Source organism: Filicampus tigris, chromosome 17 (assembly GCF_054856515.1).
Source record: "Filicampus tigris isolate MCC_2025a chromosome 17, RoL_Ftig_1.0, whole genome shotgun sequence".
Taxonomy (NCBI): Eukaryota; Metazoa; Chordata; class Actinopteri; order Syngnathiformes; family Syngnathidae; genus Filicampus; species Filicampus tigris.
The window spans coordinates 8,477,948-8,494,401 of record NC_141233.1 but is presented as its reverse complement, the minus strand read 5'-3'; the positions used below and the strand labels follow the sequence as shown (position 1 = coordinate 8,494,401).

General features: G+C 40.3%; 1 protein-coding gene across 2 annotated transcripts; it reads left to right on the top strand.

Moving 5' to 3' along the window:
• The first annotated feature begins 602 nt into the window (after positions 1-602).
• Positions 603-15,721, top strand: tbc1d8b (TBC1 domain family member 8B). Of its 2 annotated transcripts, XM_086012494.1 has the most exons (21): positions 603-852; positions 3,107-3,217; positions 3,339-3,457; positions 3,798-4,023; positions 4,482-4,722; positions 5,751-5,958; positions 6,067-6,234; positions 6,316-6,477; positions 7,231-7,381; positions 7,475-7,689; positions 8,232-8,349; positions 8,911-9,196; positions 9,278-9,407; positions 9,477-9,575; positions 10,221-10,289; positions 10,370-10,610; positions 10,700-10,765; positions 12,023-12,115; positions 12,257-12,304; positions 12,399-12,496; positions 13,519-15,721. In XM_086012494.1, exons 1-21 carry the CDS (start codon positions 726-728, stop codon positions 13,924-13,926), a joined length of 3,384 nt encoding a protein of 1,127 aa, XP_085868620.1. In that variant the 5' UTR covers positions 603-725; the 3' UTR covers positions 13,927-15,721. The 2 variants fall into 2 exon arrangements, with proteins under 2 accessions (XP_085868620.1, XP_085868621.1); XM_086012495.1 differs by lacking the exon at positions 12,023-12,115.
• Positions 15,722-16,454: the final 733 nt, after the last annotated feature.

Sequence of the window (16,454 nt, the reverse complement as noted above, 5' to 3'; positions counted from 1 at the left end):
CTAAGAGTAACACTTTTCAATGTGAATAAATAAGTTGATCTTGCTTTGCAGATCCCTGTTGCCGTCAACGTCACCTTTAACAAAAACATGAAATTTATGAAAACTGTATAATTCTTTTAACCATGTTTCCTGATCTTATACAGAAAAAATGTTCACTTGCGTCACTCGCAGAGGAGACTTACAATTCATAAGGCACAATTTCCCAACACAAATCAGCATGTTGTTGGTCAACACTTGCTTCCTGGAAGACAGGAAATAAATGAGTTTCGACAGCACAGTGAAAAACTGAAACAGTTTGCAAAATGCTGTTTTATATAAATAGATAGATAGAAAGATAGATAGATAGATGGATGGATGGATAGATAGATAGATAGATAGATAGATAGATAGATAGATAGATAGATAGATAGATAGATAGATAGATAGATAGATAGATAGATAGATAGATAGATAGATAGATAATCTGAAATTACAATGCAGAACAATAACAAAAAGAAAAGTACTTAACATGTATGCATACAGTACATATGTACTGGCACCGCCCACCTCTGAAAACTACAATCCCACAAAGCTTTGCGCCTGGCAACATTTCTTGTCTACGTGGGAAGGGAGGCATCCCGACAGCGGACACAAACAAATATTGAACGGGTTTGATATGTGCGATTAGCTAGAGGTAACTGTGGCATGACAGGAGGATTTGAAGGCGATCGCTGACGTTTCTAAACATGTGGCTTAAACCCGAAGAGATCCTGCTGAAAAACGCCTTTAAACTGTGGGTCACCGAGAAGGATAATGAGTATTTCGTGCTTCAAAGGAGGCGAGGGTACGGTGAGGGTGGAGGCGGCTTGACAGGTAATGCTCACGGGTATGTTTTCACATTCTCGCATGATGTTTGGCAGCTGTTAATCTACCTAGTTGCTATTAGGCTCACGAGTCACGAATGACTGTAGCTTTTCTTTTTTTTTTTTTGTCGTATTTGTCTGCCGAGAAAGAACGACAATTTGCTACTATATACAGTAGCATGCTAGAAATGCACTGCAACAGGTCTAAAGACAAATAGTGACCAAATGGCTCGTCTTAACATTGTTCTCTGCCTGTCAAAGTGTAATGTGTTCTAGCTAGTTACCTGACGGTTTGCATGGAGCAAAGTGCAGGGGATGTTTACACTGTTTATTTAATTTCTAGCTGGCTGGCCTGTCGCTATGCTTCAGGTTAGCCTAAATAGTTATAGAATAAGAACATGATTGTACATCATCTTCGAAAATGAATGATGGAGTTTGCGTTGGTTTAGCAAAAAAAAAAAAGACGTGTTAGTGCATGTTGCTTATAGCCTCTGTTCACTTTGTGTTGACATAAGGGGCTGAAGAGTTTTTAAAGCAGTTGTTGGTAGTAGCCAAAAATTGTACTCAAGATTACTGGGACTTTATAGTAATATTACTCAAGTGAAAAATACTCCTCCAAATAACAAAGAGAGGCAAATTCAGCCACAATAAATAGTTTTAAGTTAACTTTGTTTACTCATGTGCTCACCAGGCAGAGATGATTTTATTGTTATTCTATTACATCGAACTTTGACAAGACAGGTGGATTCATCCACATTTATCGGCGATGCAGACATCTGTTCCATCACTCCCCCAAAAAAAAGAGCTCTGCCAACTTACATCGTTGTATTCACTGTTGTGCATTCATTGCAGATTGGGTTTGTCCCAGTTCCTTTTGATGTGCATAAGTGCTGTTTGCATTCACGTGCTGTGGTTGACCTATTGGCTTTAATCCACAGTATTACAATTTGTAAACACAGAACGAGACAGTCTTTAGGATGTTTCTCAAGTTCCTTGTGGAGGTCTTTTAGGCTGAAATGCTGACATTTTTAGGCAGACGCTGAGGAGAGGAGAGGTTCAAGGAATACTGCAATGTTCATGGATGACTTTTTCGCATTTTCAACATTAAATTATACTAAATAAATGAAAAATGATTAAAGTAATAAAATGTTGTAGTTCTTTAAAATGCATATCTGCTAGTGTAAAAATGTAGTTACTCTGAATTAGTAAGAGTCTTGTGACAAATCTCTCTGATTGAACCACAATAGATGCACAATTTAATTATAAATACTTGCACCTAAGTAGCCACCAGAATGTAGCTGAATGTAATGGAGTAAAATTAGCATTTCGTTTTAAAAATACTCAAGTAACACATCAGGTTTTTGAGATATTTTAGCTTAGTTAGTAAGACCTGTCAAAGCTTGCACAATACGGATTTTACCATGTGTTTTATTTTAGAGCTATGACGTTTTAGAAAATTATTCTACGTGCTGCTTAACTAAACCCTTAATTCATAAATATTGCTAATTATATTGTTATATTACTTGTTATATGATTGCTATTATATTATTAGTAGTAGTATTATCATGAAATCCTGATGTCCTACAGAAAAAAACAAGGGCGGATTCGGAATCAGTGCAAAAAAAATTATCTAGAGACGTTTTACTTGCATCTCTGATTAACTCATTCAGTACCAGACTTTTTCAGATCCATTGTGAAATGACATACTGTATAAATATATGCCATTGGGATGGAATGAGTTAATAAAATGTAGTTAACATTTGTTGACCAGTATGGTAATGGAAATGCTGCAGCTGAAGCCATTCATGTCTCAAGCATTATTCAGGGTGTTCATGTCTATTCTGCAGTCAGATGACCTGTGTTGCCTCCCAATGAGAGTATGATGATGCATGTTTTGTGACGCTTGAAATTCCTCAAATGCAACTGGAACATGCTGAGAAGTCATTTACCCACAGCAGCAAGCAAAATCTGCAGTCTTTCTGTCTGTCTACTTATTAATTATTAATGGGTGCATGTGAGTGAGAAGCCTAAGTGCCAGATGTGGTAGTTGCGTATCTCTTACGTAGAGTGCAGAATCACATTCCACCCTATCAGCTCGTGTTTAGAGGCACAATCTGCCTCCCAGTCATAAATGAGTGATTTAAAATCCAAGAAGTAAACATTTTTCAACAAAAACCTTTCCTTTGTAGCTGAAAATTCCATCTAGTGTTGAAGCATGCGTGAAGTTCAGTTGGTTAAAAATATCATTGTGCTCTGTGTTGCAGGTCTCCTTGTGGGAACGCTGGACACAGTACTGGACTCCACATCCAAAGTTGCTCCTTTCCGCATACTTCACCACACGCCGGATTCACAAGTGTATTGGTCGATAGCATGCGGTATGTGCTTGTAATATCATCCCATTTTTGCTAAATTAGAACTTTGAAATTCAATGAGGAAAAGAGTAACATCTTCGGTGATGTGTGTAAGCTAGTTCCTCATTTCCTTCTGTTGTGTCAGGCGTCACAAAGGAGGAGATATTCCAGCACTGGGATTGGCTGCAGCAGAATATCATGAGGACCCTCTCGGTTTTCGACTCCAGCGAAGACATCACCAGCTTTGTGCAGGGCAAGATCAGAGTATGAAATCCTAAAGGGCAAAAAATCAATTTGAATCTTTAGACATGTTCAGTATAAATTACAAATCATAGTACTGTATTACAACGATACTCATCTGTTTTAATTGAACACTGTCACAGTGCTATTCAGTTCAGTCCCAATGCAAACTACTCGTATTGAACAAACATTGCCAGTCAGAACTATTATCTTCTGTAAAGGCTACGCATACAGATCGGTATCGCGTCATTAGATTTTTAAAATGCATCTGCTGAGTGTGTATGTTATCACAACTGCGTGACATATTTCACCAACACCGGCAACATACCCTTAATACTGTAATAATGTATGTTGTATTTCTCAGGGTCTGATTGCTGAAGAAGGGAAGACGTCCCACGTGATGGAGGATGACCCTGAGAAGTTCAGAGAGGCGTACTTAAGGTTCGAAAATTGGTTTGCGCTGCCGCCGGACGAGAAGCTGGTCACGTATTATGCCTGTAGCTACTGGAAAGGCAAAGTGCCCTGCCAGGGTTGGCTCTACCTCAGCACCAACTTCCTCTGCTTTTATTCCTACCTGCTGGGAGCTGAGGGTGAGAAAAGGCTGTGTTGTTGCCTTACATAAACTGTGGTATCCTTCATTTAACCCATGTTCAATTTTACTACCCTTTCACCTTGTTCATGGCTATTTTTGTCCACATATAGACAGTCTGTAATTTTGCAGACCTTCAGAAAGGTATTTCGCTTCTTTTACTGCAAAAGCAACCTAAAATAAATGCATTTTTTATGTATTCCCAGTACCACTTATTTGTCCATGGCCAGGAGAGGGAGCCTCTACTTCTTAAATGTTATAATCTAGTAGAAATCATGAAAACAAGTGATGAGTGTAGAATGAAAGACATTTTCCTTATTTTCTTTTCTTTTTTTTTTTTAAATGGAAGTCTGTTTTGTTGCTGTAATAATGACAAACTTTCATGACGGATTCGTATTTCAGTTCAGCCATTATGCTGATAGTTTAAAAATGTATTTTCTATTTTGCTTGCATCTTAAGTGAAACTGGTCATCTCCTGGGACGAGATCTGGAGGTTGGAGAAAACGTCAAATGTCATCCTGACTGAGAGTATCCATGTGGTGGCTCACGGGGAGGATCACTATTTCTCCATGCTGCTGCGGCTCAATGAAACATTCGTCATCATGGAGCAGCTAGCTGACTACTCTATTAAGCGCCTTTTTGATAAAGAGGCCTTTGAAAGAGAGAGAGCACTCTCAGACCCGCTGCAAATTACCAAGAGGTGCTGTCTTTCTGCTCATTATGTCTTGAGTCAGATAGCATTTAATCAATTCATCCATTTATTTTCAACCAACCCACTAACAGAAATTACCCTACACTTTTTGGCGTTTGGCCTTCATGGCAGTTTCATTCAGTTCATAACAATTTGTGATGGAGCAGACAGTTGTCTGATTCAAAATGGTTCCCCATACAAGGCACAGCTCGAGGGTAGGATACAATGGATTTCATCCACAAATGCACCCATAGAAGAGCAGTCAACCATGTCGTCACAACTAACCTCAATCATGACGTGAGGAACACCGCCCACTCGCCAGCAGCAAAACACTTTGTTCTGCCCACTTGTTCCCAATACGCAATTTGAAACAGCCTTACAACCTTGCCTGCATTACGCCTTGCTAAATATGCCATTCTGCTTTTTAGAACATCAAGAATAGGTGTGCCCAATAGTGATTTGCAATTGCATGCCTGAAGTGCCTGAAATTAAAGTTGACTATTTGTAAATATAGTTTACATAAAGTATAGTTGTGTTAAGCTTGTAGTCATGTCAGCCACATATAACCCCAATAAATTTACTCATCATTCTAAGAATACTTAATACATATTTTAGCATACACTCCTGTACAACACACACCCTTTAGTGTTTATCCTACACAAAATAAATACCGCTGAATTTTATGAAAAAAAAAAAAAGGCACATTTAAGTTGTTGTTTTGTCAAACTTATGATCAACCTCTTAAAATAATGGCCTAGGTAACAAACATTTCCCCCCAAAAATTTGCAAAATGTTTGTTTGTGTTTTACCGTAAAGATCTAAGGATGCTGGACACCTTCTAAGATTGGCTGCATCCTTAGTTAAACAGATCATTCAATTCTGTGCCTGAAATGAAATTATTCATACACATCAAATAATCAGACTGGGGTTCAGTTCTTCCATGTTTTCTGAAAAAAAATCACATAGGCCATTATTTTAAAAAGGTGACACTATATAAGTGTTCCTGATATTCTTCATGACCTTTTTCTCTCCCACAGAGGCCTAGAGGCTCACGCAAAAAGTGAGCAGTTCCGGACATTTTTCAGGCTTCCCAAAGAGCAAAATCTGTTAGAAGTGCACGAGAGTTTCCTGTGGGTGCCTTTCAGCCATTTTAATACACTTGGCAAGATCTGCCTATCTGAGAACTACTTATGTTTTGCCAGCCAGGACGGGAGCCAGTGTCACATCATCATTCCAATGCGCGAGGTAGAACACCAACGGCTTCACTTGATTTATTACCATGCAGACATTTCCACCCGCCACACGTAATATGATGAAATTACTTTCTGGCTGGCTAACGCCACCATCTTCCAGGTTGTAAATGTTGAGAAGCCAGATTCCAGCAGCCGTGCTTTAACAGTGTACGTGCGTGGGAAAAGGGCACTCCGATTCACTGAAGTGCGGGACTACCAGCGTCTGGCGACAACGATCCGCAGCAGATGTGGGATTAGTGCTAGCCCGCAGCACTCAGCCTCATCAGAGGTAACAAGTCTTGACTCTTGTAAACGCACTGTGGTTTTTCTTTTTTTCTAACATCAACATGGTCACGTCCTTGTCACAAAGGTCATCCGAGGCGAATGTCAGTCGCTCATCAACCACTTTGAGGACAACCCGGAAGACGTGACACTCATGGTGGGCCAGAAAGACAGCAGCAAGGCAGTCAGCACTGAGGCGCTCATGACTGTTTTCCACCCCCAGGATGTTGAAAACCTTGACCCTAAAATGGTATGGGATGAACACACTAGCATCTAGGACAAAGTCACTTATGATTAAAGACTGATAGATGTGGATTAAAGTCATGTATATAACTACAGGGTGATTTAAATGTAACCCCCTATTTTAAAGTACTTTAATTACTTGTTTGTTCATTCTTGTGTGAGTATTTAATATAATGGTGGTTTTCTATTTTCTTGTGTTTGTTTTTTACTGTATGAAAATTTAAGTAACAGTGTGGTGTTGGATGATTTTGGACTTTGTGAGTCCGTACATTCTTGTGTGATTACCATGAATGCCGAAATGTACCTCACTATGAAATCTGGCCACTTATTAGTGCTTGGGAGAATGTTTGGGGGAAAAAATGGATTTTGATGCACGATGGGACCCTTTCACATTTTGCTATTGTTTTTTCATGAATGGCTGAATTACCCATTCCACAGGAGATGGATGAGTAGCAATGGTCTGTGTAAGCGGCCAGCCAGGAGTCCTGACTTCCTTTTTCATTGGGGTTAGTTAATTGAACCAAACCAAAGACTTTGTAAGAACTTTACAGGTGAAAGAAGTAACTCGAAAAAGTGATGAATCAATTGCAATGAATACATCATTTATAAGTGTTTTAAAATAGGACATTTTCAACCACTCTATATATGGCCTGAAATATTAAGACACGCCTTTTGGTTAATTCATGAATCAATCAGGGGCTAAACAAAAACATTAGGTAAAACACTTTAATGCCAGTATGCTTATCCTTGTGATCAACAGCTTAAAGAGAAGATGAAGGAGCAGTCTTGGAACATCCACTTTTCGGAATATGGTCGTGGTACAAGTATGTTCTTCACCAGGAAGACACGTGACTTAATTGTCCGTGGAGTTCCTGAAGCCTTGAGAGGAGAGTTGTGGATGCTTTTCTCAGGTATTTTTCATATACACCAAACGTCCTTATCACACTCCTGTCATAATAATCTTGCCATTCATTGATCTTTGTTGACGCTTTGTAATGGATAAGGAGCCATAAACGACATGGCGACTCACCCTGGCTATTATACTGAGCTGGTGGAACAATCCCTGGGCACGAGCACGTTGGCTACAGATGAGATTGAGAGAGACCTTCATCGCTCTCTGCCAGAGCATCCTGCCTTTCAGAGTGATACGGGAATCTCCGCCCTACGCAGAGTCCTCACAGCATACGCCTCTAGAAACCCGAAAATTGGCTACTGCCAGGTAAAGTCAGTCTACGTTACACATGACTTGTTGGTAACTGATAGTTTCCTTGAGGTAGCTCTGTAGATTTTAGTTGTAATTTAGTGGAATTTAATTTAACATTTTTTTTTTTTTTTACAATTGCACAGGAGCTCTGCATTAGTACGAACATGCCACACAAGAAATGATTTTGCACCACAACGCTAATACATTACCTCACTGTTTTATTCAAAATTGAGCATCATTAGTTTTTTTGAGGCTATATTGTTGATGCAGCTTTTGTTTTGGATTCATTAGATTGTACTGTCGTACATTGGCCAGTAAGTAGATATATTTTTTTATATTTGTAAACAAAACTAAGTTGCATTAAATTGTGTTGTACCAATAAAGATTTAGAATAGAATATCTTAAAAATATTTAGGGCTAATCCAAGGTTAACGTGCTCTGAAAAATGTACACACATCACACATTAGTAGTAACCTTTTAAGGGACACAAGGATGCTTAATACTCATCATTTTCTGAGAGCGCTTCAGTCAAAAAGTAACTCATTTCTCTTACCCAGGCCATGAACATTCTGACCTCCGTGTTGCTGCTCTATGCCAAAGAGGAGGAGGCCTTTTGGCTACTAGTTGCTGTCTGCGAGAGGATGTTACCAGATTATTTCAACCGGAGAATCATAGGTGACAAGGGGTCTAAATGGGCATGGGGATTTGACAAATGTCATTTATTGACCACAGCATATATTAAAAATTTGAATGGATTAATCTTTCCATTAATGGTAAATGCTGCTGTGTTTCATCCAGCTGCCATTGGTTTTAATTCCTAGTCACTGCCCCAAAACTCAGCCATTGCCGGTTCCTGCGTAAAAACTGTGCCTAGCTAATTTTGAGTGACTCGCTCTGAAAGTCACGACAGCAACAACAATTTTAAATGTCAGAAAATAAGTTGTACCAGTGTGACGATCTTCATATTAAAATTACCTTAATGGTGGTAGAAATCCCAAGTTCTTTGGCCGGCATAGCAATGAATCAAAAATTCCCCTTCGCATTAGTAGCACACACCAAATACTGTACTTCTAATTCAGTACATAGCTGACACTAGCCTTGTTAATATAAATGCTAAATAATGATTTTACACACCACTACTACTTGATTTTTATGAAAATCTCTAGTTGGAAAATCTATTTAACAATCAAATTAATGATTAACTCGGGTGACAGTACGTTAATTTTGTCTCTCCAGGGGCTTTGGTCGACCAGGCTGTTTTCGAGGATTTGATTCGAGAGAACCTCCCCCAGCTGGTGGAGAACATGACGGATCTGAGTTTCTTCTCGTCCGTTTCTTTATCCTGGTTTCTCACCCTCTTCATCAGTGTGCTGCCCATCGAAAGCGCTGTGAATGTGGTGGACTGCTTTTTCTATGACGGCATCAAAGCCATCCTGCAGCTCGGCCTGGCCGTGCTCGATTACAACATGGACGCTCTGATCAGCTGCCATGACGATGCTGAAGCTGTCACCATCCTCAACAAGTAAGCGTCAGCCAGGGCCAGACCACCGTATGTGTAATGCTACTCTGAATCAACATTCAAATGTTTTTGTTTTCAATTTAGATTTTTTGATAGCGTGACAAACAAAGACAGCCCGTTGCCCCCAACAGTGCAGCAAGCCCCCGTAGGCAACAACGATAAATCGACCCACTTAAACGTGGACATCAGCGAACTGATCCGAGGAGCCTATGAGGTACTCCAGCATTTTTTTTTCCCCCCACAGATCCGTTTTACTGTGTTTTTGAATTCATTTTCTCTCTAGAAATATGGCAGCATTCGCTCAGAGGAGGTTGAGAGTTCACGAAAGAGAAACAAGCTTTTTGTGATCCAGACACTGGAGGACACAACAAAGCAGAATGTGGTAAGTGGGCGCTTTATTTAGTGTGTTTCTCCGCTATTTCGCCGTTCACCTACCGCTTTGTCACAGAAATGACACGCGCACAATGAACACACTTGCGCAGTAGCTGCTGTCGACCACAGCTCACAGCCAGATACTCCCACACCACCCCTCCAGTTCCCTCCTTTTAAAAGGCACATATCTAATACAGCAACATTATAATACTGTATATAAAATATTTCTATACATTTTATGCTTCCAAATTTTTAATGTGTGTTTACGGTCTTTTCTTTAAAGCATATCGAAGGGGGTAAAAATAGTCTCATCGCAGTGTTTCTCAACCTTTATTTCACATCAGAAAAAAATCTCACGGCACACCACTTAACAAAATGATTCATAAAAAGTGGCTTAACAGGGTCATTATGTACCTTCTGCCATCTAGCGGAAGAACATTTTTTGTTTTGCCTGTCACTATATATGGTTGGCATCAATAAATGAACAAAACTGAGTTTTTTAAAATTTGAAAATAAATCATTTTTGTCGAAAATTATTGACATTGGATAATTTCCCGCGGCACACCTGATGATCTCTCACGGCACACTAATGTGTTCACTACAATTTCTGTGGTAGCCTTTTGAGTATAATCAATAACGATGGGGTGCCTTGCAGATTCGTGTAGTGTCCCAAGAAGTCAAATTTACTCCCGAGCAGCTGGATGAGCTTTACAATTTGTTCAAAGTGAGTAACGCACTTTGCTGTTCTCCAAATGAAATGTGTGTGTCTTGAGTGTAGCCATCGTTCCAAGTATGTCTTTTCAGAGGCAGCATTTTCTTAGCTGCTACTGGACCATGAAGAGTCCAGCACTGCTTCACCACGATCCGAGTCTGGCCTACTTGGAGCAGTACCAGCTGGGCTTCCAACAGTTCAGTGTGCTCTTCTCCCTGCTGGAACCTTGGGCTTTTTGCACCAACAAGAGCACTCTCTCTCTATGGGTTTTCCGTTTGCTCGACGAGAACCAAGATGGCTTAGTCAACTTCAAAGAGTTTTGTTGCGCTCTTGGTGAGTGTTCACGCCTCCTTTGTTTCAAATGCAGCTTCCATTCTCCTTCATTCCCCCACTTGAGTAACACTATGCTTCATTTCCTGCAGATAATTTGTACAGTGGCTCTTTCACTAATAAGCTAAAGTTCCTGTTCAAGCTGCATCTACCACCAGGTAAGTGACGTCTGTATTATACATGTCTATGTGATCAAATGTCTTTGAGCCGCACGACTTTAATTCATTCATTAGGTAAGCAATGGTTGGGCTGGAATTCTTTGCCAACTACTGAATTGCAGTTTTTCACCTCGGATTGGCAATTGTAGTTTAACAAATTGTGAAGTCAACAGAGAAGCAGCTGAGAGGGAATGTGAACCGGTCCAAATTTGGGGCGGCAGTGTTTCTTCATTGAGCACATTGTTTATTGAGGGAGGGCACCGTTGAATCATTCTTTGATCTGCATGACGTGGAGCTGTGCACTTGAAGGCCGCGTCACGAATAGTCTGGCATGGGGTGAACGTCTTTACCATGGAAACGATCGGTGTGTGGAACCGCGAGGGCATTTTATGCTTTCCGTGTCATGAGGAAGACGATTGGGATTTACGGCTCACAGCTTGGCAGAAATACTCACTCACGCTGTCTCTCTCCTTGTGTGAGAGAGACAGACAGGCCGTCAAGGACAAGTCCTCTCATCACCAGCTCCAAACCTTGGCGCAATGTCCGGATGAGTTCTCAGTGGCACAGCCGATGGTCTGCATCAATTTTTGCAAGTGTATAATGAAGGCATCTGTAGATGGGCTTAAACACTCTACTCATCAAGGAAGTGAAATAATATACTGTACAATATGGACAAAAAAAAGAATGCGTTTATCGATTTGGGGTTGCATTAGTGATAGCTCAGAATAGGCATTTGACTATACAAACTCCACACAGAAAGGTCAAATCCAAGATACACAACCTTTTAATCTTTTGACTGAAGAAGAAATATTAACTACATGTCCCGCTGTGCTTCCCCAAATAGCTTTGATGACCAATCGTTTTTCAAGGTTACAGGCCACGTTCCGCCTGAAACTTAATGATCTCACTTTGAAAGCTTCATTATAGCATTTTATGCTTGTCATGTAGTTATTTACAGCCTCACTGTCAGTGAGACATCTAGAGGCACCGCTGCTTTGTGTAGGTTAGAATTCAATTCAGGAATGCGCCCGTGGCACTTGGTGAATGGGGTCAAATTCAACTTCACTCAGCCTTTATAAGTCCTGCAAGAGAAATTTCAATTTTCAACTTAGTCGTGTATTTGACGCAAATAAGTAACCATACATGATGTGACCAATGCTTTCTTGGTTAATGATTTACTACACTTCCTCTGCCTTGTTCATGCTCTTCTGTCTCTTCATCTTTCCTGTCAGTGCGCTTACAGTCAGTCTCTTCTAGCTTTCACAGGTAGTCCTTTGCACGTACAGGAACAAAGAGTCCCAAACTTTCTTGCAGCGACAGAAGGCTCTCCTCACTTGAGTAGACTTCCTGGTTAGCGTCTTGACTGCTTCTTCCCTCCTTCAAGTCTCACTTTTTCCTTTACCTAAAATGTCACCTTTACTTCAATATATTGATTTTTCTCAGAGGGATTTTCTTAATGTGATTTGCTCACATTTAGCCCATATATTACAGATTTTGATCTTCCAGAAGATGGCGTGATTAAGAAAAGTCCTGAAAGAGGTACTTTCACAGTCATATGCAGTCAAAGGCTTTGTGCAAATGCCAACATCTTCCCTGTGTGTGACACTGGATTGTGTGTCTGTGTAATCGAAAGGTCGAGGGAAAGTGGACCTGCAGGCCTACCTGAAACAATGGCAGAATGAAATACTTAGGAAAGAAGAAACCATCAAGGACCTTCCTAGAATCAATCAGGTAGTTTAATTAAATGGCTGGTTCACACTGCATGGACGAATGACTAATTACTTCATTAGGTTGGGGTTGTACTCAGAAATTGCTCCAGAATCTTAAAGAAGACATATTATGCATTTCCGGCACCTATTAAAACCATTTATGAGAATCGTGTTTTGTTACCCCTACTAATCCAACGATCAATAATTATAGCACACAAACCATCCTCTTTGTACAGCCTTCTTGAAAGCACCCCGTTTCAATCTGCTCCCATCTTCTGCAGGGTGTGCCAATGCGAGTAAGGCTTTGTGTGACCATGACAACACGTTTGACTTGTACATGCATGTGGCACATGCAAGCGGACACGTCTCCAAACACAGATACCGTTACAGTTGGGCATAAAACCCCGAATGGCTCGCTTGCCAAAACATTTTCAGAAATAGGCAGCTCACAAAAAAAAGACTTGGAGATTTCACTCTCCATGCATTGGCAAGCACTCCAAAGATCCATATATTTGTGTAAAAAGTATATTTTCTCGAACAAGAGAACAGCAGTGGCTGATGCACTTTTCAGCTGTTGATAATAACAGTAAATCACAATGAGCACATTCATCGCAGAAGCTGCTGTTGGCTCCAGCTTTCGCCACGACACATGGTGTATTATACAGTACAATACAGTACATCTTTATTTTTTATTCAATAAAACTCTCTCGCTTCGTTTCCCGGGGATTAACCTGCAAAAAAAAAATAAAAAATACAAATAAATAATTGTTCCACAAAGTTAGAAAGTTGCTCCTCGATTTGAAGTCAATGATTCACAAAACTGCTCCACAAAGAATAAATATTTATTTTGAGCCTTTTTCACAGTGCATTTAAAAGATCTTGATATGTTTAATGTGTCTTGGAGGGCTAAAACTATAATATAACATAATAATAAAAATAATATGGTCTCCATCTCACAGATTTAGGTTTCACTGTATACTGTGTGATCAGCATCTAGTGTATATTTATCTAAGTATGCTTTATTCGTATTTTTTGCAATCTCAGGCTCAGTTCATTCAGCTCTCCAAGACCTTGTACAACATTTTTCATGGTGATCCAGAGGAGGAGTCTCTGTACCGCGCCGTGGCCCACGTAACCAGCCTCCTTTTGAGGATGGAGGAGGTGGGCCGGAGGCTGCAGGAGCCCAGCAGCCCGGCTGCGTCCTCGAAGCCCACTCCTGCGGATGGGGAGGACGAAGCTCCTCCCACACCCAAAAACTCCGACACCCCCAGCCCCCAGGAAGCAGGGCCGGAGCTCTCTGGGGCGGACTGGTCCTTTTCGTTCGAACAGGTCCTCGCGTCGCTGCTCAATGAGCCAGAAATAGTCAGCTTCTTTGACAGACACGTTGACATTCAGAGTAAATTGAAGCTAGCGCAAGTGGCCCAGCTGAAGCTAACAGGAAGTAGCAAGTGATTGGATAGATGAGTAAGGCAGATCAGGATCAGCGGATGAAGGGCAAAAAGGGCTGACATGCAAAATCCTTAAACGCTTTTAAAGGTGCATGCACACGGGAAGCATCTTTTCAATCCTGTACTGTCCACTAAGGGACATTCCTGTGCCACTATTTCCTTGCACCTGTTTGTCGCTCGACTGCGTCGAACGCTCACAATGGTGAGTTTCATATCGCTCATTATGCAGATTCCACAGACAGTCGCCCATTTTCACATTGCACCATTCACCATGAATGCCATGGAGCCCATACAATATAGCAAATATTGTATACAAGACATAAAGTCCTGTTTATTGTACAGTGTTTAAAATGATAGACGAGATTATTCTATAACCTCTGATGTCACACCCACCTTCACAGCAACCTAGTTTGCCTCTTGCAAATTAGCCCCGTTGTACTGTTAACGCTTATGACCAATGTGTGTCTATATATTCTCTGCTGAAGTGTGTTGCCTTGTAAACTTGTTTGGAAAAGAAGCACCTTGTCATTTGTTTCTTAATTTGCAACACTCACTGGCAGTGCAGTATCGCTAGTACCCCTGCACCAGTATCACTAGTGCGGTGGCTCAAAGTAGACTCCACTAGTTCTGACCTGAAGCTCAGTAGAGAGCTGCTTGTCATGGATTTTGAAGGATATCTTCCTTAAATCAAATCTCAGGGTGCAATTTGTATTAGTTAAAATGTGTATTATCCTGAGAGCCATAATTTAAAGTTTATGATTGAGTTAAACAGTATTGTTGTTAAGCACGTGTAGCATTTGCAATATTTTGATGCACGCCTTCAACAACATACAAAGTGTGTGTTGTTTTCTTCTTCATCTGTGCTTTTGCTGCTTGCGTCCCAATGACTTGTTGCACATTGTCGGAGATTATGCCTACACATCGGAGGCGTTCGGGTCATAAGGTTCTGGACGCTTTTGTTCAAGCTTTTCATCCCTTGGGGCCATATACACTCATTTTAAAAAAATCTTGCTGCATAGGAAATGACTGTTCTAGAAGTGATTTGAGTGCCAGTGATTATTTTTCCATTTGTCTTAGAGCATTTAACATGGATATTCTGTACCGCGATTGTGAGTACAAACCAGCATCACCTTTGAAAACTGTTGATCAATGTTTACATGTCCTACGTCAAAGAAAATATTGCATACTATAGACTACTTTGAGACGTCAGTGAATAAAGCCTAAAGCCATACTCATTACTCCAGTATGATGGCTTTCTTGATGCATTTAAATAGTTAAATTATAAAACAGACGGACTTAAGCCTAATTGGTAAAATATAAATATATTGAACTGATGTAAAAGATAGATATTAAAAGTATTTTATTATACAATTGTCTGTGACAAGAATGTATTATTTTTTACAAATACACTCTCCTTGTTTTTGCCCACATGTAACTGAAATGCAATGTGGATGCTTTCAGAGTAACCTTGCTGTGAGAGGATTTGACATTTTCATTTCAGTTTATTTACACTGTTGCACATTTCAAAATGACTGCTTTCATTGTGTTCGACAAAAGGGAGAAGTAGTCCTGCATTGATTCGGGACAATAACACATGACTGCTATGTAGGATTTGTTTTTGTTTTTTTATTACGTAAAGGTAGATTTGAAAATCCTGGTGAGTGCTGTAGTATTTGAGTATGTGCAGTTATTGTCTGCGGCATTTGCTGAGAATGTGACTTGCCAATACTTCTCTTGCTTGTTGTTGTTTTTTTTATGTTATGTCGTTCCAAAGTAATAAAGAGTGGTCAAACTTTTAATATGGATTGGATCCTTGTTGTTGCCTCCATTGACTGGCCATACCACCTGCTTTAACGAGCCCTATTGTAATCTCTATATTATTCTTTCATTTGTCTTAAATGTGACATCCCCAGTCATGAGAGGGTTTGCGCACGTGTGCAACCACATTATCTCTTGTTTATTTTTGTACCGGTTGTAGGGTACAATAGTGGGGGGAAAATGTTTTAAAATGCTTTGTCGTGATCTTATTTTTATATTGCAAAAAAGTGGCAGTAGAAGAGGGGTGTGTAGACTTTAAATGTCCGCTGCACATACCTACCTAACTAGCACAGAAACATGCACATACGCCATCTATGGACTGACCGCAAGCATAGTGGCGCTATAAACATTATTTTGTGTGTCAACCTGGCCTCCTTAACAACTCTCCAGTTGTTCATTTCAGTCCTAGAACACTAAGTAATCCTTTGTGAAATGAAGGACAAGCAAAACCTTGCATGTGATTTAGTTTGGTAACCTTCATAGAAAGGGTGTTCTTTCCAGTGGTAACACGGAAGAAAGAAGGGGGAAATACCATTTTTGTAATGAATACGAACATTTTTCTAAGAATTGCCCCTTATCCATTACGAAAGTAGTGAGGGTTCACACGGTTCTTTTAAGCACTGTGTTTTAAGAACTTTTAAGCAGGTCTTTTAACCTTGTCTCTGCGATTTACAAGCATCGATGTGACTTAGTAATGGATGTCCACGGCGCTAT